The sequence below is a fragment of the Marmota monax genome, unplaced genomic scaffold, assembly GCF_021218885.2.
Source record: "Marmota monax isolate L192 unplaced genomic scaffold, Marmota_monax_Labrador192_F-V1.1 WCK01_AAM20220418_F8-fsc00174, whole genome shotgun sequence".
Taxonomy (NCBI): Eukaryota; Metazoa; Chordata; class Mammalia; order Rodentia; family Sciuridae; genus Marmota; species Marmota monax.
In genome coordinates, this window is record NW_026694860.1 from 3,049,331 (window position 1) to 3,076,197 (window position 26,867).

Consider the following 26,867-nt stretch of genomic DNA (forward strand, 5'->3'; position numbering starts at 1 on the left):
AAATTCTCAACACACATTTGATAGAAACAACAATTATGATTTGATCATTGGTGAGAATGTCACAGACTCCTTTCTTTTATTGCTAATTCTCAAACAACAGCCTTGCCCTCATTTTTTTGGCAAATGTATTATCAGCCAATAATGGTATTGTTTATAAATAAGACGAAAAAAAAACAAACCAATGTTTATTTTTTGTTGTTGTTAATGCTATTTACTTTTACTATGTACAATCCTGTTTCCTTTTTCTTCTTCTAGTACATTTTGCTCAATGTGTCATCTATTCCAGAAAGCAACTGGATATTTTTTTCCATAGCATTTTATGACATTTTTTTTTCACGTTTGTACCTGCTGTTTTATGGAATTTCTTGATATCTCTGGAAGCACTGCGTAAAAGTGCTACATTATCACCATTGTTCCACCTTGCTTTATGGCATGTGAAATTTCATTTTTACCTCAGGGAGTTTCTTCTCTACTCTCAGAAACTGACAGAAGGGTGTTGACAGACTGATTTTGGTAAGAAACACAGAGAACAGAGGTTAAGATGTTTGTTCTTCCTTGTTCAAAAGCTTCCTTTTAAAAAAAAAAAAATTCTTCACTCACACTTTTTTAAAGGAGTAAGAAAAGGATCTAGGGAATTAAGTCCAAACCCTGAGGGAAAACAACTATGAATTTGCATTCAATTGGAATTAGATAGAAAATTATTCATGATCTTGTAGTTACCCATTCCAAATTATTTAGTTAATAAACAAAAATGGTAATGATGGACATCAAGATTTTGCATGAAAAACTTGAGAAGTTTAGTCATTTGGTGTTTAAAGAATGGTGATATTGTGAATGGGACTGAAATTTTTAAAAATTCCTTATGGGATACTGCCATCTCCCCCCGCACACACACACACACACACACACACACACACACAGATACAAAAATGTATGGAAAGTAAAAAAAGAAAAATAAACAACACTCCACAGCCACCATCTGCACTACATTAACCAGTTGGTATAGCTGAATCATCCTGTGTTGCAGGACAGCAGCAAACGCAAGACATTGACTATTTAAAAAGCTATACAGTTTAACAGTGTATGTTTTTTCAGGTCATAAAGCTCTGAATACATTTTTAGTGTTATTTTGGGGTGCATATTTAATTTGTGTCACCTCATTCATCAGAGAGATTTCTAACTTGAACTCAGTTCACACCCTTTATTCTTCTTATAAGAAAAAGAAAATGCTTTTCTTATAAAGAAAAGAAAATGGTTTGCATGATCTGCTTCTTGGCCTTTATGTCTGTATCAATGCTCTAAAAGATGTAAGAGCTGTCTTCTCAGTTTTCAAGAGGATATAAACTTACCATCAGATAAGATCTAGCCCAATGTTACACTATCTAGATATTACCAGGTCTAGCTTAAGTTCTGCCATTTCTCTGAAGCTTTGTCTCTATACCAGATCACAGTAAATGATCTCACCTGTATGAGAACTCTCAGCACTTATACCTAATGCTGCTTGACACTTGTATAAAGCCAACCTCTGTAATTCAGGACTTCACAGGCTGCAATAGTCCTAAAGTTTTTTTTCTTCACTCATTGACATAAGATTTTTTTTATCCCGCACTTAGTGTTAGCCACCATGAGCAGGTACCACCAATTATTGTGAAAACACAAACTAGTGCATTAAAATATTTTATTCAGTTATATACAAATAAATTTAAAAATATGTGTTGATCTAAGGTTTAAAGTACAAGTTAAAAAAAGAAAGTCTTCTGGAAACCTGCTCAATAAAGAAAATCCTAGTATTAAAATGAGTGGAGAGAGATTCTGTCACATTTAGTAGGAGCCAATTAGTGTCAAATATCCTTTTCCCATGCTTGCATCCTGAGTGTCAATCTCTGTGTTCTGCTCAAGGACATCACTTCAACAGTTACCTTTTCTTCTTTTTGCATAATTGTTTTTTCCTCCCCATTGGATCATTCCCATTAAGAGAAAAGAGACTGTAATATTTGAGAATAAAACAGCAAAAACAAGGCCAAAAAAATCCTCCTTGGACCGCACATCCTTGTTCCCTCTCACCCACATACATCCTTTTTTTCAGTGCTGGGGATGGAACCTGTGAATGCTAGGCAAGCACTCTACACCAAGGTACCTCCCAACCCCTTATTCTCTTCAAATGGCAAAACACCTTAAATGAGTCATCACCTAGCTCTTTTCAAGTACATTTTTATTTTCTCTTGTTTCCACTCTAATTTGGTTTCTATTTACACATTTGTCTTGGCCATTTGGGTCCCTGTAGCAAAACCTGAAATTCTTTTCTCAGTAGAATTTATTTCATCAATAGTGTGGATCCTTTAAGAAGACGCTGAGACGTGTATCATACACTCATATGTTCTAGCAACATATATATTCTAGACTGACCTAGCAACTGTCGTTGGGGCTAATATTAGGTTTAACTTGTCACTTTTCAGTCATTCTCCAGCATTCTTCTAGTTTCTTCAGGAACTTGATGTTGATTTTTCTTTATTATTTGGGCTGAGGTAGGGAAAGGAGAGAGGCGGTTTCAGAGCTTCACTTGACCTTCCACTGTGGTATCTTTTGACCTTACCCACAGGCCAAGAACCTGGTGAGAGGGCTACTGCAACCATAAAGTATGGAGATCCCAATTATACATTTAAGGAGCAGAGAAATGACCACTGGGTGGGGCTGTGGACCCAGTGGATGCATTGTAAGTTAGACTTTAGCCCCACAAGCCCCTCTGAGAGAGGGGTGATGATGATGCTATAGGTCTCTGACTCCCAGTGTCCGCTCAGATCCTGTATCCAACAGTCTGAAGTGTCTCAGAATCCTCATTACACTACATCTGCAATGGCATTACAATGTCCTTCAACCTAGAACCTGTTCTATAGTTAATGGGTTGTCGCTCTGAAAACAAGCTCAAATCTAGGAATTGAATAAGGATCATGATTTTTCTTTGAATGAGTGTGTGAGCCCCCTGCCCCTCCATTTTTTCCTTTGGATGGCTAATTTTAGGTGGCAACTTGACTCAAGAGAAACCAGATGGTAAAGCATTATTGGGTATGTCGGCAAAGGTGTTTCTGAAAGAGATTTGTCTTTGAATTAGTGGACAGAGTAAGGAAGATCTGCCCTCACTCAGTGTGGTAGCCATCATCCAGTCAACTAAGAGCTCAGATAGAGCAAAAAGAAAGAAGAAAGGTAGGAGAGTTCCTGTCTCCCTCCATGTCTCTCTCTCTCTCTCTCTCTCTCTCTCTCTCTCTCTCTCTCTCTCTCTCATCTATCTATCATCTACCTATCTATCTATCTATCTATCTATCTATCTATCTATCTATCCATCCATCCGTCTAGTCTTTAGACTCTGGGTCTTATAACATCAAACCCCCTATCCTCACCTCACCAATTTCCCAAGCATTTGGCCTTGGAATTAGTTACATCATTGGCTCTTCTGGGTCTGAGGATTTGGGACTTGAACTGAACCATGCTACCAGTTTCCTTAGTTCTTCAGCTTACACCTGGATCTTCACATAATCCATAATTTGGGGAGCCAGTTCCCCTAAAGAATTTCATATCTTCTATCATCTATCTAACATAGCTACCTATCTATCTATCCACCCAAGTTTTGGTTCTGTTTCTCTAGAGAACTCTAATAGCCTTCTACTAACCATGGATGCTCAAGACTGGCTTCCCATTTATTCTTCCCTAGGAACAAAGGGCTTTATTAACCATCTTCACAACTCTTTATGGACAAGGGCTTTTGGATGCCTCCCATAATAGGAGGTCCCCTGGCTTCTGGTAGTCAACTGAAGCTATCTTGTCTCCATTATTTCAATCTTTCATCATGCCCATGAGTGTTTATAAGCCCAGCTCTGGGACCAGCTATGGCAAGTAACCATTGCTAACTTCTTAGTGATGCTTAGAGATGCCCTCACATCAACATAGTCCTTATGACTTTGGTGAATAGGGGAGGGGGTCTTCTGGCCTCACATAACATGTCCATATCAGCATTCCCACATTCCCTCAACCATTTTATTCCTTCCTATAACTTCTTAGGGGGGAATGGAATCAAATTCATTGTCACCAGACATCCAAGGCCACTCTAAAAACAAATTTACTTCGACTCCATGGGTCTTTTTCACGTAGGTTAAATCTCACATTCCAGAAAAGTCTCACTCAGTTGAATGAATTCTTGCTTTTTTAACCTTACCTTCTCATCCCATAGTTCAGGCACCTTCAGAATGTAATTTCAATTGTACCTGGCTTCTGCCAGTGCATTTTAGCTAATGCTTGGAGCTACTTTGGGATATTAACTCTTTCCTTCTTTATCAGACTCAGAAAATCCTTAAGATATGCTGGAATTTAATTCTAGATATTGACCTGGCAGTCAGAAGGGGAGAGGGGTGCAACATGTAATTTCTGTTTCAGAAGAGGCCTCTCTGGTTACTTCCTCTACAAAGTGCTAGCTCTTATTGTACATGCTCTGAGGGATCAGAAGGGTCTACTGAGTCAAAATTCTTGGAACATTGTTATAGTTTGGATATTAGGTATTCTCCCAAAGTTCCCATGTTAATGCAGGAATATCCAAGATGAAATGATCAGATTATAAGAGCCATGGTTATTGGTCCATCTTAGTTTGAATAGACTAATTGGATGGAAACTATAGGCAAGGAAGAAATGGCAGGAGGAAGTGAATCTCTGTAGGCATACCCTGGAAGGGTTCATCTTACCTACAGCTCTTTCTCTACTCTTTCTGCTTCCTAGCCACCATGAGCAGAGCAGCTTTCCTTCACCACACCCTCCCACCACAATGTTCTGCCTCATCTTGGACCCAGAACAATGGAGTCAGCAGAACCTGGACTGAGACTTCTGAAACCATGATCCCAAATGAAATTTGCCTCCTCTAAGTTGCTCTGTTAGGGTATTTTGGTCACAGCAACAAAAACCTGCTGAATGCAGACATCCAACCTCATACCCCCATTCTGTTTTTCAGGATCCCAGGTTTTTCAACAGATCTCCCTTGACTGAAAGTTTAAACGTCTAGAACTCCACAACACTACTGAATGCTGAGTTTGCTCATAAGGATATTTGTTTGTTGTAAAGTCTACTCCCCTAAACAGCATACTAGAATATAACCTTTATCTATAGAAGGTGAGATGCACTTAAATAAGGGATAAAAATGGGGTAACTTGCTGAGTCTTGGGCAGGCTTCAGAACCAGGCTTAAAGGCAATGAAGCAAGGAGCAACGGCAAAGAGTAGACAGCAGAAAGAGTCCAGTACAGCCTGGATACAAGCTGCCAGAGTAGAGTCACTCTGCTGACTCTGCTGCCATGGACACTGGAGGCCACCTCCCACAGCACTGCCACCTCTGTGCCAGGAGTCAGACCAACTGCACTTGCTAACATTGCTGGAAATACTTGTTCTGGTTCTTGTTTCTTTACAGGCTTAACTCTCAATGAGAAGCCTGAGTGGTGGGGTCTGGGCATAAGGACCAGTGCACATGCCTGCCTTCTTCCTGAAAGAGGTGCCACGAGAGCAAATAGAACACAGCTCCCACCAGAACAGTAAAGATGAAGCAATTCCTTGATGAAAGAAGGGACTTCATTTTCTAGGCTAGCCCAAAGAATGACAGATGCCCATCAGAGGATCCCCAGAGCTGAAAGAAAACATCCTGCCATTATCAGAGGAGTATCAGATGTTGCAAGTAACAGTAAATCCTGGGCCTTAACTTAGAGGTTGTTCCCCTGGAATTCTGAATTCACTTCCCTGTGCTCACATTCAGCCCACCATCTCTTCATGTTCTCAGGTGGCAGGCAAATTAAAAGATTAATTATCCAAGGTGAAAGCAGACACATGGTCCTCTTCTACAGTAGTTTTTAGCAAATGTCATAATCAGAATGTTTTTACTGTATACATCCCGTATACAGCCACTGAATAACACAGAAAATAGTTAGTGGTATTGTTGATGCAATTGGTATTTTGAGATTTAAACAGGTAATTCCAAAAAAAAAATATCAGTTTCAAGGAAGAGTATTTCTCTGAAGAATTTTTAAAATAGTTCTCATGTAAGAATTTATTATTTTATACCATTGTTAAAAATCATGTAGTTTGAATTAACATTATATAATCACATTTCTTAATTTCAAGGATGATACTAGACACAACCTTAAGGATTTTATGCATAAAAATAGACATGGCAAATAAAAACAATTTTTTTCTTTCTTTTTCTTTTGTTATTGTTATATTTTTGTTCTGACTTGTTTTGGGTTTTTGCAGTGCTGGGGATGAAACCCAGAACTACACATGCTAGGCAAGTTCTCTACTACTGAGCCATACTCCCAGCCCTCCAAACAATCTTTATATTAGTTAATTTTCATAATAGCACACTAGTCACAGGACAATTTTTATGCAATCCAGAGATTGCAGAATGCTCAACTTTAAGACTCAAAGATCTTCATGGTCCTGTTTTCAATATGTCTGAAGCTACTCTTTTAAGCTTCCAAAATACAAAAATTTTATAGTCATGATTAAAGATAGTTTATTGGAGTGATAGCTTTCCAAATGATTCTTATATCACCAGTGCTGGCTCCTCCTGTATGTGTAGACATCAGTAATAATTTCCTCAGTTCTCTTTGAGACAATCTGTAACTGAGTGGGCCCCTCAGTGTGCTTCTTCCTTCACGTCCCTGAACTGACCTATTTCTGTCTCAAAATTTTTAACTGCAGCCCAGGCTGAAGGGTAGGTGATATCTTCAAGGACTGCATGGGAGAGGACAGCAGTGTTTTGTTTCCAGACTTAATGTCTCTTCCTGGGCTTTCCACACACATGGTTATTCACCCCATAATTCCACTGAAGGTTAGGCTGTTGGTATAGGGATTGCAGCAAATGAAACCAAAAGGCTCTCAGAACCCAGACTAGAACTAAGGAACTTTCAGTATTAAATTAGAGTCAGCCCACCACCACATCTACCATTCTTTTCTTTCTGTAACCACTCAGTGGGTGTGTTTCTCTCAACTCTGATTTCCCAGGCAGCACAATTAATCAGACCCATCTCCATATCCACTGTGAGCGAGACAGGCATAGTTCAAGCCTTCGAGCTTGCCAGGAGGGCAGTAAGCCACTTGTTTTTCTTGGCAGAAATCTTTGTCTGCATGTGGTTCCTTCTCTTCTTTCCTCAGACCACAAGATTCAGATTCCTTGGGGCAGAGAGGACCCTCTGAATTTTTTGCACCTTGACTGCATTCTGTGGCAAGGACCATATAGTTTAACCCTTCTTGGTTCTTGGTTTCCATTAAAGCAGCTGGCATAACGTCATCTGAATTCAAACTAGTTATATTGCCATCTTCACCTGTGAAGAAGCAAGAACGTTATGCTAGCACCTACTCAATTTCCTTTATTTGTAATAATGCACAGGTTGTACGAGAATTTTGACAACACCAACTTTATAGATCTGTTTAGCAAACATTTATGAGGACCATTAAGTGCTGGGAAGACAAACATAAACAAGACATTCTTCTGGCCCTTGAGGTTGCACCAGTCTAGTAAGGAAGCAGCTATATTACTATAGAAGGTCATGTGCAATTAAATAAAAGTCTATATTAAATACAGTGAGGGTGCAGAGGCAATTAACTCTGCCTTAACAAATGGAACAGGTCATGGTCTTTGTGCCAGAAATTAGGTGGCTCCCAGATAGCTCTTTGTCTAAAATACTTATCCTCCATCCAGCCATAGCAGCCAAAAAACTACCTTAAAAGCTTTATTCCTTTAGATTTAGCAATTTAATTACTTCTTAAGATAATATGCACTGAATGCCTATACAGGTCAGGCTATATTCTAGGTACTGATGATACAAAGTTGCTGCTCTTTGGTGCTTACATTTTAATGGGGAGAGGCAGACAGTGAACTGCCAGACAGCTGATTCTATGTCAGGTGTCGAGAAGCATGATGGAGGACAATTTGGCAGAGTAGGGGGCAAGAGAATTATGGTGGTGGAAAGAGGCTGCTATTTGAGATGGGGCATCAGCAAAGTGCTCTTTCATGAAGTGAAATTCTAGCCGAGACACAAATTAAGTACGGGAATTCACCATTTGCCTATCTTAAAGGATCATCCAAGGAGAGAGAAAGGCAAGAACAAGGGTCCAAAGGCAGGAACAGGCTGGTATGGATTGAAGAACAGCCAGGCAGCTAAAGTGGCTTGTCCTCCTCAGTCATCCCCCTGGGTTAAATATCATATGAAACTATTAACGCTAATTGGCATGTAAAACTGGCATGCTTATGACCCTAAAAGAGAACATATATAAACCTAGCAAATTTTGATCACAGGGTAGAGGGAGAAGGACAATGACGTGAAACATTAGTAACTGTTAGGATTACTACTGATTCTGTGAGCTCTTTTAGAGCACTTACTACATACAAGACTCTATTCTAACTATATTAATGTATGTTAACTAATTCTTCTCCTATTAATTAGGTTCTAGAATTGACCCCAATGAACAGATGAGGAAAATGAGGCATAGAGGAGTTAAATAATTTGCCAAAGTTCACTCTGCTGGAATGAGTCTGTGTCCTCCCAGCAGGGTGGGTAGAGTTGCCATGCTGTGTGAGGAGGAGCCATGTGGGCAGTGTGCCCTGCAGAAGTCCTTGGGAAGCACAGAGACTGGACACCCAAGGGCGAGGAGGAGTGGCTGTCAGCAGGAAAATGGGCAGTGAGAAGGTGACTGGCCTTCTTCACAATTATGCTCATATTACTTTGCTTTTGTCTACTTATGTCATACATTTTCAATTCTGTGAACATAATAAATACTCAATTATTGTTTCAGAATTACCACAGTAGTATACTTATTGCCTATTTACATTTTCGTAGGCATGCCCCAGATGAGACTATGGGACAAAATGGGTTAAAGGTGACCTCCTCTCATAAGGAAGTAAGAGGTCCCATAGAAACCTAACTACAGAGATTCTGAGACATATCACAAAATTATAAGGAATCAAAATGATACTTATGCAATATAAACATCAATATAGAAACATTAACTCTGAGAACTGCTTGTTTTTTTGTTTGTTTGTTTGTTTGCTTGCTTGCTTGCTTGCTTGCTTTCTTGTTTATGCAGTGCTTTCCACTCTCTGGGTATTCCTACCTGGATAAGAAATTTATAATCAGAAGCATTGCTGTCTTTTCATAAAGTATCGTTTTAAAAATCAGAAACGTTTCAGTAGACAGATGATAGCCCTTCCCTTTCTCCTCATCACCCTTTGAGCAGGAAGGGCATTCCAACATGTGCCCTTATTGGGTGAGGCCTGCTGGTCTGCCTACCTTGTGCACATAGCCCCGATGTGCACCCAGGTTTGGGTTATTTGGAATGAACTTAAGTTGATATAAAAGAAAAAAATGAAATGATTTCAAAGGATTAAGGGATATTGTACCTGTTTAGGGAATTCAATGGATCTACCTATTTATCATGCTCCAAATAAACTACAAAACTGATTGTATTATAAGAGGATACAAATTATATCCCCACTCTATATCATGAGGTGTGTATTTCTTTTGCAAATCTCCCCTGTTGCTGAAGAACAAGATGGCCAAGCTACAAATGGGGTCCTTGGGCATCATCTCATTTTGTTCAAAATCATCATGGATCACATGAATCATTTGAAAAATCATTTCAAACCCCATAAGTAGTCGAACAGTGTTGTAAAATATCTCCCCCATAGAAAAATTTTATCAGATGCCAATCCATGCTGGAAACCTGTGGAAGGACCCAGCTGCTATGGTTATTCCCAACATGGACTAGTAGTCATTGAGAAACTCGCAAGAATAACTTGCTAGGTGTGCTGGTAGCAATAGAAAATATTTTAAAATGTTAGGAAGAAATAAGATATTTGAGTAGTTCAGTGACCCATGATTAGGAAAATTAGGATTTTTTTAAAAGGGCTTAAAGAAATTAGGCTAAAGGAAAGTTTAGAATTTCAACAAATACTTACATCTATAATATAGGTCTTCCCACCAGCTACATCAATGTCATACCTTTAAACCACTAAATATTACATTGGAAAACTTAAACCAAAACATGATTTTAATTTTTTTTTGCTTGTTGAGGTTTTGAGAAATAATGTTTTATATGAGATAAATATTTTTTTTGGCAAATTTTGCTGCCATTTCAGAGGAAAAAAAAAAGATTAGCTAACTACTTCATTGGTTCCTAGCACTTACAGCAATATTTAGTAACTTGACCCTGGCAAGCTTTCAGCAATTAATACATCTTCTTGTTGCATAAAAAGCTTCTGAGAGACAGTGGTAATGGGAGCAGATTGTTTTGTTTATTTTTACGTAGAAATTATTTAATAGCCCACAGGTCAGACCTAAAGGCAGATACCCTGAAAAATGCAACGTGTGCTCAGTAACCTCTTTAAGAGGGAAATATTAAAATAAAGCCTTCCGAGTAAGACAGGGTATTTACAGACGAGACATATGCCGGCTGACTGGCTATGTTTAGAACAGCAGAGGAGCATTTAGATTTGTTTCCTGTGGAACTCTCTGGGACTGATGAGGTGATGTTTACACAAATGTTTGGATGAAGTCACTGGGATATTTTTACTAGATGCCCAGATATGTTACTAATCTTCTCTCTCTATCCCCTCTCTACCCCATTAGGTCAGTAGGACCATAGGATGGGCATGGCTTCCTGTAATCCTAGGGTGTTTTATTAAAAAAAAAAAAAAAAAAAAAAACACCTTCCAATGGCTTTCTTATCTTCTTACATATTTCCACAATAACAATGAAAACAGACACCTTATTGCTTTGTTAAATATATTCAACTGTCAACAAAGCAGCGTTACTAACATATTTTTATTTTTTAAAAAAGCAATTAAGTTTAGACTCACCTTGCAGGAACTGTTCCACTATTCCTATCCTTAAAAGATTGCAAACTCTTTCATTGTATTTTCTTTGTCTTCCCTGATTTTCTTGTTCCATCATGCTCTCAACTATCAAATTTTTAGTATTTTCATACCTCTTTTCTTTATTGATTTTCAGGATTTATATCCATTGCAAATAACAGAATGATTGTCACTTTTACTAAATTTATACTTCCCTTATGGCCCAGAACTGCTCGTTTCTTTCTAAGTTATCATAGCTGAATTATATTCCCTGTTAAACTCTTCCTATATCATTATTCTGAATATTTATGTCAGCTTCTGTATTTTTATGAATAAAATTTAGAATTTTAATTCTTTTTTTAATGTTTTAGTTGTAGATGGACACAATACCTTTATTTACTTAATTAATTTATTTTTATGTGGTGCTGAGGATAGAACCCAATGCCTCACACATGCCAGGCAGGTGCTCTACCACTGAGCCACAATCCCAGCCCTAGAATTTTAATTCTTACTGCCAACAGATGGGCACCTAAATAAACTTGGTATGACCAGGACAAAATGGTGTATCTCTTCCAACAGGCCCTGGGGTAAGAAGTCATTTCATTACATCTCGCTGTGCAGCACACTATTGATAACATCATAGGGGAATATGTGGGCAATTTCCTTACCACAGCCATGGCTATGTGATGGCTGAGAGCAAAGGCGCAAAAATGGAACCAAACTCTGGCCCCATCTCAGCAGTGTAATCATGGGAAAGTTGCTAAATCTCATTTTCACCATGAAAATGAGACTGATTATAATATTTCATACAGCTATTGGAGTATTTAAGAAGTGAATCTACATAGCATAGTGAGTGGAACATTAAAAAGTGCTAAAATAAAATTAACTAAGATTGCAATTAAAATACTTTCACAAAACAGATTTTGTTCTGTATCTTCAGTATATCATTTGTTACCTTTCTCAGCTTCATAGATCAACTAAGTGACAGGGCATGGTAAAAAGATTTCACCCCAGACCTCCAAGAGTCTATGGAAATTTCTGATAGAGTCTAAGATACTGATAAACCCTCAGGCCCATTGCGGTGGTCTCTGTGATTTTTATAAAAGGTGGTTTACATACTGGAAGGAAAGGATTCCGTGACCAAAGAGTTGAGTTTTAAAATGAAATGTAAGTCAACTGTAAAAATCCATACATCCCTCTGGAAAGCTGACTGTCTGTGCAGCATTTGTTTAATCTTTCTTCAAGAGTCCTTCTCCTTTGGGTTTCCATGACAATGCTCCCCTGTGGCTTTCCTCTTCCCTTTCTGCCTTCTCTCTACAAGCCCGCCATCTTTCTTAGTCCCTCACAGGCACACATACCAAACAATACACATTTTGCAGGAAAACATACAAATAAAAAGATATTCATTAAAGTAATTAGAATGGTTGCCTGGCCGGGGAAGGGAGGAAATAGAACAGGAGAGGAATATGGGGACAAAGGGACTGAACAAATAAACAAAATAAGAGAGAAGCCCCACATAGGCCAGTGATAATAATGTGCCATAAATGGAGAGACTATAATTAACCCAACTCTGCACTTGAGGTCCAAACTAGTCTAAGGCAGGGAGGAGGAGGTGAACAGATCTCATGAAAGCATAGCTTAGCATGTTAATTCTTTCCCTAAAATTATCTTACAATATAAATCCAGGGACCATAGCACTATTTAAAAAAAATTAGTCTACAAAACAAAATAATTTTTAAGGAGGAAAATTATTTCATCCTCATCACTTAATTGTGATGACAATGGTGACAGTATATTATTTCTTACCTACCCTAAAATATCTTCTGAGTACATTCCATTTAATCTTGATCAGTTCTCATTGGGAAAAAAAACTAGAAAATGCTTGAAAAATCAAACTTACCTTCAAAGCCTTCATTTAGGACTCCACTGGAGTTTGCCTCATCTCTGCACTGAGAAATACTACTTAAGGAAAAATTTCTGAATAACTGAAGCTGGTCTTGAATTTTCTGGAAAGTAGGCCTTTCCTCGGGTTCTTGAGCCCAGCATTGGGTCATTAAATTCCACCTGAATATGTGGATAAATACAGAAAAATAAATGATGATTGGACATCATTATTGGTAACCCAGGTAAGATCATTTTAGAAGTGAAAAACTTTGAGTTATTTCCAGGTTTTCATAACTTATTTAAGCGAACAACCAAAAACTTTGGATTCATATTTATGAGATGCTTGCAATACTACCTTTAATAGATAACACCTTTCTTTAAAATAAACTGACATTATCTTAATAGTTATTAATCCAAACAAATAGATGGAAAGATGTTGGAAATATCTACTACATATCATGAAATTAACAGCTTTAAAAATTACTGAAGAAGTTGAGGTTTAAAAGACATCATCTGTGAACATTGATATTTAAAACAAAATCTAAGCTCTTCTCCAGTCCACACATATCACTTAGTGGCAGAACCAAAGGTGGAAACCAGAATAGATTTCAGAGATTTTATTCTTTATTACACGAGAGACTTAGTTCCCCAGATATTCATAACTAGTTGATTAAATATTATCTTTTCCTTAATGGTTGTCTATGAAATGTCTGTGTAACACTCTAAACTAGTAATATGCTTCTATTCACTCAGCAAACATTTGTTCGATACTTATTTTACCCCAGTACTGCATCAGGAGCTAGGGAAGCAGCCATGGGACTCCTGTTCTTGTAGGTGACATGTACAATAAAAGACAGTGAGTGACAAAATTTATCATGCCATTACTCATATAAGCAGGAAAAAAGGATAACTCTTTTGTATTGTCTGTAACAAATTAGATCTTTCTCAGAGTCTCCATCAAGCAGAAGATAGTTAACTTCATTTAGTATAAAGCAGTTTATAACTTAGTCTAATTCACTATTTTAAACAATCTTTTAAGGTAATGGATACTAATTCAGTCTTTCATATTTCCAGTCTAATCCTGTCCCCTCTCCCCTCTTTTCCAAAATGGCATCAGGATATACACCAGGTAAGAAGCTTATGTGATGTTTAGTGACACAGTTAAGGATTCTTTGAACTCTACTGTTCTTTCCAGCTCTTTAGTAATCTCACAGGTTGATCTAGAAGTTGATACAGCAACTGAGCTGGTTCATTCTGTAGGTATTTGCTACCAACATCATAAAATTTTTACCTGCCCATTCCCACTGAACACTTCCTCCCTTGCCTCTCTAGGTGGAGGCCTCTGTGACCCTCTTGTGTCCTTTGACAAGACTAGGGAAATCTATGCCTGTATCTGACACATGCCCATGGAGTGCTTCTTGGAAGAACCTCTAACTGTCAACAAAATCTTAACAGGACATAGGGGAAAAAGGAAATTTAGAAGTGCAAGTTAGACTGTTTCCATCTGGACATAACATTCTACCTTCTTAATAATGGTAGGTCTCCCCCTGAAAAAGTAGGGGGTCCCCTGCTTAGTGACTTCTTAGGCTCCTTCCAAACTGGAAGGCAGTGGGCAGTTGCTCTATGCCTTTGGGGTTGCTCACCTGATTTGTCTGAAGCCTGAAGAGGACTGAGAACCTATTTACCCAATACCTTCACCCTCCCAAGGCTATCTATGAAGTTCTCTTCTTTCTACATTTCCACAGAGCTTGTAAGTAGTGAGGTTTCTATTGATTTCTCTTTTTTATTAGACTGTTCTTATATACAGTTGTCATTCACACCTGGTACTTAATACACTAATAAAGAACTAAAGGATTTTAAATAATTCTCTCCTTCTCCAAAACTTGGTTTTCAAGTCAACTAAATTTACAAAAATTGTCAAATACCTGCTCTAATTTTTTTATTTTTCTGGAGCTAGGAAGCAGATTGGGGCAGAGACAAGAAATATTAGTTCTTCCATACTGGAAGAAAAATAAATTGTTCAAATTATGTTAACTTCTTTTAAAAAGCACTTAAGAAAATAAACATGAGTTCTAATAGAAATGGAGCATTTTTGGTAAGTTGCTCACAGAAGGTCTCTCTGCAGAGATGACATTTAAGCCCAAGAACTTTGTAGGAAAATAAGATGCTAGTCATGGGAATAGGGCGTGGATAGGAAAGCACACTAGAAGAGGGAAAAGCATGTGTAAAGTCCTAAATTTGGAAAGAGCTTGGCACAATCAGAACCTGAAAGAAAGCCAGTGTTACTGAAGTACAGTCATTGAGGGGAGAGAATGAGATGAGATCAGAAGAGAAAGGTGAGATCATGCAGGTCTCCCAGACCAGGCAAGGAGCTGGATTTTATGTCACTACAATGAGAAGCTGTTGAAGGTCTTAAAGAAGGCATGCTTTTTACATTTTCCAAGGATTTCTCTAGCTGATAGAGAGACAGTGGGTTGAAGAGGGGCCAATTGGAAGCAATTAAGGAAGGCTAGAAGAAAGAGAGTGATGGTTTGATTTAAAGTAATGGTAATGGAACTAAAACAAGATTATACTCAACCACCAGGTGACAATGACCAAGAAATCATCATAGGTATTGAGTATAAAATAACTAGTATCTATTTTAGGATTATAATATTCAATCTCCTATAATGTGGCATATGAACTCCACTTCCACTTACTTCACTTCTTGACAAGCACCTCAGGTCAGAGTTAGCATATCAGGGTATGATAGGGAAATCTAAACATTGAGTTTTTGGTTTTTTGGTTTTTGTTTGTTTGTTTGCTTTGTATATTGATCTGATGACTTTTCATATGTATCACACATAATTTATAATCTGATCAGAAGAATACAAAACTTGGCTCCATTTTTACAAAATTAGAGTCATAGCTGAAAAATAACTGAAACACATCCTAATCAGTTGCATTTTTCTTTATAACCCTTGCCACTTAGAAACAAGGATGATACACAGATCACAATGGAGGATTATTAGACTTTGAGTAAGATATAAAAACTAATATCAAATCATGGAACTTAAACAGTTAAAGAAGAAGGTTGATGTCTAATCTCAGCGTTGTGTTGAGATTTTAAGAGGAGGAAGAAAAGCATTGTAATTATCCACCAGAAGCATATCTGAGAATAAATGTGATTATGTTTCAAAGATATCACCAAGGTACAGGTAAAATCTCTCAAGACTTGACATATTTAAGTGATGAAGACTTTACTTATATTATTTATTTATAACCTGCTTCATTCTACAAAAGTTTCCATATGTTCAGTAGACCATGAGGAAGGAAGGAAGGAAGGAAGGAAGGAAGGAAGGAAGGAAGGAAGGAAGGAAGGGAGGGAGGGAGGGAGGGAGGGAGGGAGGGAGGGAGAAGGAAGCGAGGAAGGGGAGGAGGAGGATGAGGACAAAGAAGTCATCCTCATGGCTGACACTTAGTCACCTACCCCTCATCTATACATTCACTGTACCCTTGAAAAGTTCTGCCTTTTGTTTCATTTAGTAATCCATTTAAGCAGTTATTCCTACTGTTTTTCATCTTTGGAGGTTTTAATTTACATTGAATCCAATCATTACTCTTTTTAAAAAATTTTTACACCTTTTTTTAAATAACTTCTTGATGGCAAAACACGTGCTCTGTTAGTATATAAAACTTTTCAGTTCCACCATCCAGGGACAAATGAAGAATAAGAAAAGAGGAGCTATATTTAATATCAATCATCTAAAAGTCAAGAATACAAGCTGTGCTTTCAAATAGCAATAAACTGTCAATGGAATAAAATAGAGAGACTTTTAAGAATTTCATAATACCAAGGACAGAATTTCTTGCCTTTTTCAGTAAACTTACAGTTTCTATAGCTGTGGCATAGGGGGAATTGTCCCTCAGAAAAGTGCACCTGTCATTGTTCAGTACCATGCTTTATACACTGCACTAATCACAGTTACAAATAATCAAAGGTATTACTCAGATAATAGTCTAAATAAACTTGCTGGTCCTTCAAGTTCATTAAAATTTACATGATTTGGCTGCACTAGTTCTACAAAAATATGCATTTATGCTTGAAGTATCTTGTTTGTCTAAGTATCCAGCTTCAAATTCCTCTACTCACTGTATGAACTCTTTGTTCCTCTTTGCCTTGATTTTTATTTTTCAAAATAGGATGGGACTCATTAGCTGTGTTCAATATTAATCTCTATGCTTATTAGAGTCCTTGAATTCATGAAGCCATTGACGTTGAACAAAGGAAAACTCCATAGCATCTTTTAGTGTTAAGGGGGCAGGTATTTAAACAAAGCTCATAAAATACAGATTTCAAAAATCCCTTACTCATTATACTCAGTCTTTGAGAGACCCAATTAGTATACAGTTGTACATATTTTTTCAGGAATGAAAAGAAGAGGGTGAGACTCCTGCTGCTGTGACACATCTGTCATAGAACCCCCAAGAGCTCTCACTTGAGGTAGACTGCCCTTTGATCCTGTTTCTTCTCAGACTGGTGTAGTTGTTGTGCAAACTAAAGCTGAAGAGAAGACTGATGGCTGGGCTTTTCCCCCTCCACACATCTGAGCCTATGGAGAGAGGGGCAGGAATGCTCTGAATCCTACATTCCACTAATAGCTAAAACAGCATAGCCATCTATGGGCTCACCTGACCCAGAGTGCATCCAGGTGCTGAGAATTTAAGCAGTGAATAGAAGAAGGTGCAGCGTGGCTCAGTGCAGACTTTCAACATCTAAGCTGGGCCTGTGATCTCAGAGGACTGCTTCAAATAAAAATCAGTTCCCTCTGTACTCTAAAGAGAGTAGTTAATCTTTATCATGACAACTTAAGGCCTTGACCAGATTGAATGGCATCACCAAGAGCTCCATTTCCTAGCACAGCTTGTTTTGCAGGTTGGCAGTAGATCTTAACCCTTCCTGGAGCTCTGCAGAGTCATGCATCACGTGGAAGTCTTGGAGCACTGCTCCCTTTTTTTTTTATTAATAATGTAGAAATGAACTTTAACACCCCCTAGTTAAAAATCTGGGTTTCAAGGAAACTGGATTTTCATAAAAATTAGGATAATAATGTATTCAACCAATGAATTATTCAAGAGAACACCAGATAGAATATTATCTTTTCCCACTTCTTATCAGGAATACTTTTCTAGAATTTTTGTAGCACTTCTTCTTCCTCCTCCTTCTAGTTGCATTTGTGCATACCTTTGGATGGAACAAAATTCATCAGACCTATATTTTTCTGCAGTGCAAATCAGCAATTTATTATTCATCTCCATTCTCCCCAAACAAAATAATTAAATAAATCTGTCAAAATTTATAATTCAATATCTATTACTAAGGTGCCTGTGCAGAAATATTGTATAATTATGAAGAGGCACATTACCCGCTCCTCAGGGGGTCATACCAATAAAAATTTAAGAGCATAAGGAAAACTCTGCAATTGAAATTCTGGGGGACATTTCTCAGTGCTTGAGAGAAGTGTTAGAATGCAAAATAGATTAATGGTTACTTAAACTTCATTTCATATTCAGGTATGCTGCGTTTCACCATAGGTGAAATTTTTTAAATTTTTGAATGATTTCTTATCTCTAATTTGCAGATTTTCCCCATCTCTCCCCCAAAGGCTCATGAATAACTTTTTTTTTTTTAGGCACTGTTACCAAATCTGATCAAGTGTGTGCATATCTGATCTCTTTAAAAATATTCCAGAAGTTGTAAAAGCTAAATTAGAAATGAGTAGTATTGCAGAAACATTTACCAGTAGAACACCAATCAAGGTGCCCGGCTCTTAATCATCTGTTGGCTCAGGGCTGAATAATCCTCTAAATAACACTGCATAGTCAAGGCAGTACAACCATGGTGTGCATCCGCATACTGCTAATTCCTTTTGCACTTGTCTGTACCACACAGTTTAGCACTTTATTACATGCTGGCTGGTCACCCAACTGCACCGTGTGTGTCTTTTCATTCAAAATACATTCCAAGATGCAGAAGAGCTGTGGTGCTAGTATAAAGACATTTGTACTCCACACAATCCTCGGCTTGGTATTGTGTATATAATTGAGATATTTGGTCATTTGTTCTTTCAGAACCTCTTAGGTAAAGTGTCAAGACTTGATATTTCTTCTGAGGTTCTTCACAGGAGGCAAATGAGTACCCAAGCATAATAACCTAGAAATTTGTTTTCACTCAGATTGAGACAAAAATTACTCTCTCTTCTGGGGATCACTATTAGAATTCTATAGTGATGAAAATCAATTTGATAGAGTCATTAATATTTAGTCATTTTGTGTTAAGTTCATAAACAGATCACAATATGTATAATTTTTAGTAATACTATTTCCCATGGAAAATTATCAGTTAGATTAACAAAGGCAATATGACTTTGAAAAAGTATATTCTTATTTAATAGGGCCTTTTAATTAAGATATTATCCAAATCACATCTCCCAAAATAAAATTAACAAATTCATGTACACACACACAAACATACTTATTCATACACACAAAGCTATGTCTATTTGTTAGAATTAACTTGACAGGAATATAAATAAACTCTACTGTCCAAATGTTTGTTTCTGAGTGAGCTGTCACATGCATATATAAATAAGAAGAAACTATAATGTGTTTAGTAAATTAAGTGTCACAATCAATCCACAGATTATGTGGCATACACAAATATATAAATTCCAGTTTTTATTTTAAAATGCCATATCAATGAGGCCTAAGATAATACACGTTTTTGTTTGGGGGATGCTTGTGTTAATATAATTAACTTACAGATCATCAGGACAATTTCTTGGTGGTTCCAGTCTCCCTCCTGTTTGCACATAGTTTAAAACATCAAGGTTGGAATGAGCTGGATAAGGCTGGTGACCAAGAGTTAAAATCTCCCAAATCAGAATTCCAAAAGACCTAAAGATATAAAGGGTTGGCTTTAATTATACTTATTAGAGATATCAGGTTTACAATAGCTTCTTCAACATAAATTATTCCTGTGACTATGGGGCCTACTTTTGTGGTTGACATTATTGGCCTCATAACAGGCAAATAGGAGACTTGAAAAAAGTTAGAACTTAAGAAAATGTAGCACAGTACACTGCATATGGAACAATACTTCAAAAGTAATAGGAAAACTTAGTGGGGGCACATGCACACACAGAGACAAACGCACACAGATGCACATGCACATATACACACACTCATGCATGCGTGTACACATGCACACACAGATGCATGTGTGTGCATACATGCTTGCACACTGTTCCTCCCCCAGCTAAAACTTTATTATGGATTCCACTGCACATGGCTTTAGAGCATCAGTATGTGGACACTCATGTGGGTAAATAAGAGAGCACTTCACTATTTCTCGCATTTGAGGGGGATAGAATACTGGTAAACATAGAAAGAATCAATTTTATCTCAACCACAATTTTGCCTAGGGCCAGCTCAACTTAACATGTCACTGGACAAATCTTTACATTTAAGCAACTCGAATCAAAAGTTGGAAGTCAAGTAGCAAAAATGAGGAATCTTATTCAAATAATAAAAATATGTCCAAACCTCCCCAATATCCTAATCTTTTTGCCATCTGTGATTTAAAGTCTACCTGTGAATCAATCACCAAGAAACCCAAAATAGCAGACTTTTGGGCACATATTTGGGTATTAATTCATAAGCACCAATTTGTATTTGTCATATATTTAAATGCCTGTGGAAAGTAATAAAACACTTGAAGTAAATCTCTCTCTTTAGTATATTATTGTAAAATAAAGGATCAAAACTGATTGGGAGAGGAAGGTAAGTGGCAGAGACCCAGGAATAGTTCCATCTTGACAACCAGCTTTCACATTAGCTTGAAGAAAATAGCTTAACCTCTCTGGTCTTCTGTTTTCTCACATTTAAAAGAAAAATGGGATTCGATGTTCTTTTAAGATCCTTTCTGACTCTGATGTTTGATGTTTGACAGTTCTGCCTGTGTTTCTCTGTGTCCCATTAGGCTCACCATACATCAGACTGAGTAGTGAAGATTCCATCCATCAAACTTTCTGGAGCCATCCACCGAACGGGGAGCAGGCCTTCCCCTCTCTTTCTATAATAATCATTTTTATAGATGTCCCTTGCAAGTCCAAAGTCCCCAATCTTTACTATCCGCGAAGGACTGGTATAGTCTTTCACAGACACAAGGCAATTCCGAGCTGCCAGATCCCTATGAGAGAAATTATATTTAATAATAAAGTTCTGGAAAACAGATGAGTAACACTTGTAGGTAGAATAGAAGACAGACTTCTTATAGAAATATTGCTGTTTTGAAGGAATGAAAATGTGTTAAGTATTTTGTGTGACGTGTCTAAACTACAGGTAATATGGTACCTGTAGTTGTATGGTAATATTGTTTAAAGGGTTCATAATAACCCTTTAAACAATATATTCCTCTTTAATAGAGTCTATACCTGTGAATGAAGTGCATCTGCTCCAAGTAGACACAGCCTTTTGAAATATCTACACACACATCTACCAGGTCAACCAAGTTGAGTAAAGGACCATGAAGCTGTGAGAAATTAAGGAAAAATTATTAGTACTTTTCCAATTTGCACAAAATATATACATATAAGTGTGACTATTTGGATACATACATATACATTCACATACACATCTATATATGATGTTCTGAAGGAATTTCTAGTTATGTTTACAATAATTCAAATAAGAGAAAAATGTTTTATATGCTTTCTATCAAAACATACATAAATGAAAGACTATATTTATAATAAGGAGAGCTGATATGGGATCTTTATTGGAAAGATCTCACACTATAAGATCAGACAGACCAACATTTGAAAACTAATTCTGTTATTAACTAGTTGTGTGATCTTGCTTAAATTGCTTAATTAACCAAGTAACTTTCTCATATGTAAAATGGGCATAGTAATACTGACCTTAAAAAAATAAAAATAAAATCTGTAATATTGTTGGGACACAGCAGGTACTTGATAAACAGTAACTGTTCTCATGAGTAGTAATAATATTTGACCAATTCTATTTGTTTGAATTATTGGCCCTGGCACTCTAACATATCAGTCAAGACTATGAACTAGTTCCTCATATGAGTCTCATAAAATTGTTAGTAATACTCTTGGAAGAAGGAGAAGGAGAAGGAGAGGAGGAGGAGGAGGAGAAGAAGAAGGAGAGGAGGAGGAAGAGAAGGAGGAGGAGAGAGGAGGAAGAGAAGGAGGAAGAGGAGGAGGAGAAGGAGAGGAGGAGGAGGAGGAGGAAGGAGGAGGAGGAGGAAGGAGGAGGAGGAAGGAGGAGGAGGAGGAAGGAGGAGGAGGAAGGAGGAGGAGGAGGGAGGAGGAGAAAGAAGAAGGAGGAGGAGGAGGAGGAGGAAGGAGGAGGTGGAAGGAGGAGGAGAAAGAAGGAGGAGGAGGAGGAGGAAGGAGGAGGAGGAAGAGGGAGGAGGAGGAAGGAGGAGGAGGAAGGAGGAGGAGAAAGAAGGAGGAGGAGGAGGAGGAAGAGGGAGGAGGAGGAAGGAGGAGGAGGAGGAGGAAGGAGGAGGAGGAAGGAGGAGGAGGAGGAAGGAGAAAGAGGAGGAGGAGGAGGAAGGAGGAGGAGGAGGAGGAGGAGAAAGCCAGCGCAAATATAAACTGGAGCCAGTACTGGTTGCAATGATTTCCAGGTGAAAAAAGTCAGTGAAAAATTTTATTCACAGCATATGGAAAAAAAATCAAAGTTCCTTCCTGAAGGACATGATCATACATTGTCTGTGCCTTTCCATTTTCCTGCAATTACCTGGTTTGGGCTTTTTTCATCCCTAATCTGATGCATTGAAAAACTTCCCATCTCTTCAGCTTCTTATACTTCCAGTAGATCGCCTTGTTGTGCCACTTCCTGTAAATTCCATTATAAATTCCTGATTACCTCCCACCCCACCCCCTGCCTGTGGCAGCCCCAGACTTCACCTGCCTCTCTGTATGTTCATTTTACTTCCTCTCATGATCTTTTGCTTCAGTCATTCTGGGATACATGTTGTTGCTTATAATTTCTCTGCATTTCTCAACCTCTCTTCTTTTTTTTTTCTCCTATGATATTTTTCCCCCTTGGGATGATCTCCTTGTTCTTGATTTCCATCAACATCCTTTAATGAGCATCTCAAATGACTCCCAACCTCCAAATCCCTCAATTCCTCATGCAGAGGTGCTTTTAAGCACCTCTAACAATCTCAAATCTTGCCCTGAAACTAGTGATAATCCTATTATTCCAGGATTTAGTGTTGCCATAGCCCCACACAACTACACCTAGGGCGGATTAGCTAGGGTCTAACCTTATACCAAGAATCATCCCGCCTCCAACCTTGCTCAGGTCCACTAGATGACTATCTCGTGGCCTAAATTTAGTCTTCTCCTGAGCATCCTGACTGCTTGACTGGTTCCTGTGTGTGAATGGAACTGTTTGATCTTGGTAAAATCTACTCTACTCATGAAGATTTTTTCTAGATTTAGAATCCTGCTCCTGAACTTCAGTCTAATGATATTGCCCTGTTCCTTGTACTGCTGACGAGATTTCCATAATGCTGCCTGCCTGCCTGCTTGGATCCATGGCTATTATCACCTCCTCTTATCCCTGATAGGGACACCTCATCATTCTATGTTGGGCCCCCTGGACTTTAGATGCTGCCCGCATCTACTGCCTGCTGTGTCTTGCTAAACCCTTCAGATGTATTAAACCTTCACCAGGTCCCATCCCTATTCAAAGCCTTAATCACTCAGGAGAAGATATGCTGTAACCATTATATCTCCTACCTTAGCTGTGTCCCAAACAGATGACCTCCACCATGACAACTTCCTTGCTTTTCTTAGTTAGGAATCACCTCTCTTTCCTCTTCAGCAATATATTCTCCACCCCACTTTAATGGGTCCTTCCTAATGGGTCTACTTGAGGGTAATATGTGACCTATGACAGCCATCCCTACCAAGTGGCAAGTTCCTTGAGACAAAGAACCACATCTTTCACTGTCATACAATAAATACCAACAGAAATTGAACAAATGAAATTGCTCTTGAAGACAACACATTTATTACTGTATATTTGTATTATTTTGATAGTTTTTCTTTTTTATCTTAATCCAATCCTAGAACATCAAAGCCAAAAAGAACCTTAGAAAGCTTTTGATTCAGTATTTCAGTTTATGGATGAAGAAACTGAGTTCCCCAAATCGAAGTTTCTAGACCTAGTTGCAGTCAATCCTTATTAACCAGTGTGGAAGCAGGACAAGGAGGTAACTTGTGCTGGTTCTTCTAGAATGTGTTTCTGAGCATCCCTGTGTAGAGGTGGCTAGTCTAGAATGCATCACCCTGAGGGGGGACATCATGTCTGGGTATTCCCTCATGGGCACACAGAACCTAACAGCATCCTGTCCTCTCTGGTGGCAGTGAGTGAGATGAAGCCCTGGAAACTTCCTGGTCAGCCTACAGGTCAACCCGTGGGAAAAGCAGCAAAAGAATTGGAATATAGTTGAAAATCAGCCATTATAACCATTGGGATCTTGGGTCAATAGGTAACGTTTTTAAAAAGTAGATCTATGTTCTTTTGGTCCGTCTTCATTCTCTCCCCCCTATGCCACCAAAGTAAAACATACAAATAAACATTCTTTGAATGTGTGCGTCTTTAGTTCTACTTTCTCCCTAACACTTAATAAAATGATGATGGGGAGGTGTGTATTTTGGAAACTCTCAAGGACAAATAGGTCAGGTGAATAGATATAAAAGATAAAACATTTTGGAAGAGGGTAAGCAGATGGAGGAATGGTTACATAAGGGAGCCAAGATTGGGGACAGCTGACTTCCAGCAGAAGGAGAATACCCAATTGACCTGTTTTTCATGATACAACCCCATAAAAGCTCTAGAATGGAGGTGGCAGGTATTTCTGAATGCAGGGATAAGGGTCAGGACAGAAAGCAAGGTGAATGTTTAGTTCTTTCAGGGTTAACTAGATCCCAGATACCCTAGCATGGCAGGCATCTTTTCTCTGCAGAAGAAGAAGAAGAAAATAGAAATCTAAGTCAGAATAACTCTGAGTTAAATAATAATAATAATAACAATAACAATAACAACAACCACCACCATATTAAAGCACTGGCTGACAATGAAGAATGAAACTGAGAGTCCACACTGAGCTTTGAGACCTCCAATCCTCTTTTGACTCCCTGAGCTAAAACATCAGGGTTTTATTGCCCAGGGAGAAAAGACCAGCAAATCCCTTTCTGTTGAAACCAATACACACCAGGGAAGAGATTCAGATGGGAGCAGCAGGGGCCTGCTTAACAACCAGAAGGAAACTTTCTTACACACACAGGTCCCAGTCAGCTTCTTGGGCCTCATATTAATTATAAAGACCAGCCAAGATTCACCAAATAGGAACTGGAGGTATGGCTCAGTAGTAGAGCTCCTGCCTCCATATGCAAAACCCCAAGTTTGATCCCCAGCACCAGGAAAAAGAAATCACCAAACATTTTGAGAAAACCTTCTCACATTGAAAACAGATTTCAAAACAAAGAGGAAAAAATGAAATCAAGAATTGGAAGCAAATTAACTTTTAAAAAAGGATTAGTATCCCAAGAAATACAAGACAAAATTTTGAATCTATGAGAAAAAACAGTCTTATTTTAAAATGCAAAGTATAAGAACAAGTTTGTGAAAAGTTGAAATATGATAACAGAAACTTTATTCTATAAAAATTTTAAGGGATAAAGTCTAGAAAGTCTATCAGAATGGAGAGAAAAAGAACAAGAGATAAAAAATAACAGAAAATAGCCAAAAGTAAGAGAATTTGAAACAAAGTAGCCCCCTGTCCAACTAAGATGATTTCTGTAACTAGGAAATAGAAGGAACTAAGAACTGTATTTATTATCAAAAAATAATATTAAAAAAGGAAAGGATTGATTTTTCAGTCATTGTCCAGAAAAGAGTATACCACACACAAAATTTCACTAAAATTTTCCAAAAAGAGGGGCAAAAAGCAGATCACCAGGAATCAGGAATCAGAATAGCATAAGATTTCCTAGTGGCAGTTGTAGAAGCTAGAAAACAAAGATGGTTTTATTTGGGAATAAGAGGATTTTTCAACATAGATTCCAACCAAGTTATCAGTCAAGTGTAAGGGAAGAATAAAAGATATTTTTTCAAAAAATGGGGGGGGGGGGCAAAAAAACACAAAATTTTGCCTCACATGCATGCTTCCTCATTCTTGCTCTTTCCTAAAACAAAAACAAAGAAGTCATGAGATAGAGGGTAAAAGGGTCCAGCATAAAAAGAATTGAGATCCATGACCAGAATACACCTGAAGGAAATCTCTGGGATAGCAGATGTGCAGGCAGCTTGAAGGACAAGCACCTGTGTGGCCTCAGGAAGGAGGGACCCAAAGAAAAACTGAACAGCTGGATTACCTGATGGACTAGCCATACTGAGAAAAGTGATATAATCCTAGCTTAACTAATAGCAAGCAAAGCAAAGGAAAAATAAATAAATAAATAAATAAGAGGCATTTAATAAAATAACCCAAGCAGGGATGGGGTGGGGGGGATGGAACCAAAATCCCAGCATTTGAGTAACTGAGTTGCATATAATAATTAAAGGCTGCAATAATGCAAAGATGGAGTACTGATGTATTTGGAAAATGTGACAAAAAGTTGGAGGACGGGAAAAGCAAAATTTTTCTGTGTCTAATGCTGGTGGGGTTGGGCAGATATAGGAGGAAATGTAAGTTAAATTTTCATCTTTCATAGTGGGACATAGATAGATTTCTTCCCAAGATCAATGTACATCAGTGTAAGCAGAGTCTTCAAGGATGTGGAATTAAACACGTGCAGAAGATAACGTGCAGGCCTGGGAGGTGCGAAAGTCAAGCAGTACAGGGCTCCTATCATACATTTTAATTTTTTAGTCATATAATGTATTTGATAGGAAAATATCCAGATTTAAACTCTAATATCTTGTCTCACATGTTTTCTCAACTGAAACATAAAGTAGATTCCCACAGGTGGTTACCTCCTGACTCTGTCCACTAATTCATAGTATCTCTAGAGTCCACAT

The 26,867-nt window shown here is 38.0% G+C and overlaps 1 protein-coding gene across 4 annotated transcripts in view; it reads right to left on the bottom strand.

Annotated features, from left to right (window-relative positions):
- Window positions 1-6,036: 6,036 nt before the first annotated feature.
- The window catches only part of Ros1 (ROS proto-oncogene 1, receptor tyrosine kinase), a 130,695-nt gene continuing 109,864 nt past the window's right edge, over window positions 6,037-26,867 (bottom strand). For all 4 annotated transcript variants that reach the window (XM_046426423.2, XM_046426421.2, XM_046426424.2 and 1 more), the window contains exons 40-44: window positions 21,233-21,330; window positions 20,785-20,988; window positions 19,560-19,694; window positions 12,775-12,938; window positions 6,037-7,347 (exon numbers count right to left, since the gene is read on the bottom strand). In XM_046426423.2, the coding sequence (XP_046282379.1) occupies window positions 7,037-7,347; window positions 12,775-12,938; window positions 19,560-19,694; window positions 20,785-20,988; window positions 21,233-21,330 (912 nt within the window). In that variant the 3' untranslated portion in view covers window positions 6,037-7,036. The remainder of the gene's footprint in view (window positions 7,348-12,774; window positions 12,939-19,559; window positions 19,695-20,784; window positions 20,989-21,232; window positions 21,331-26,867) is intronic.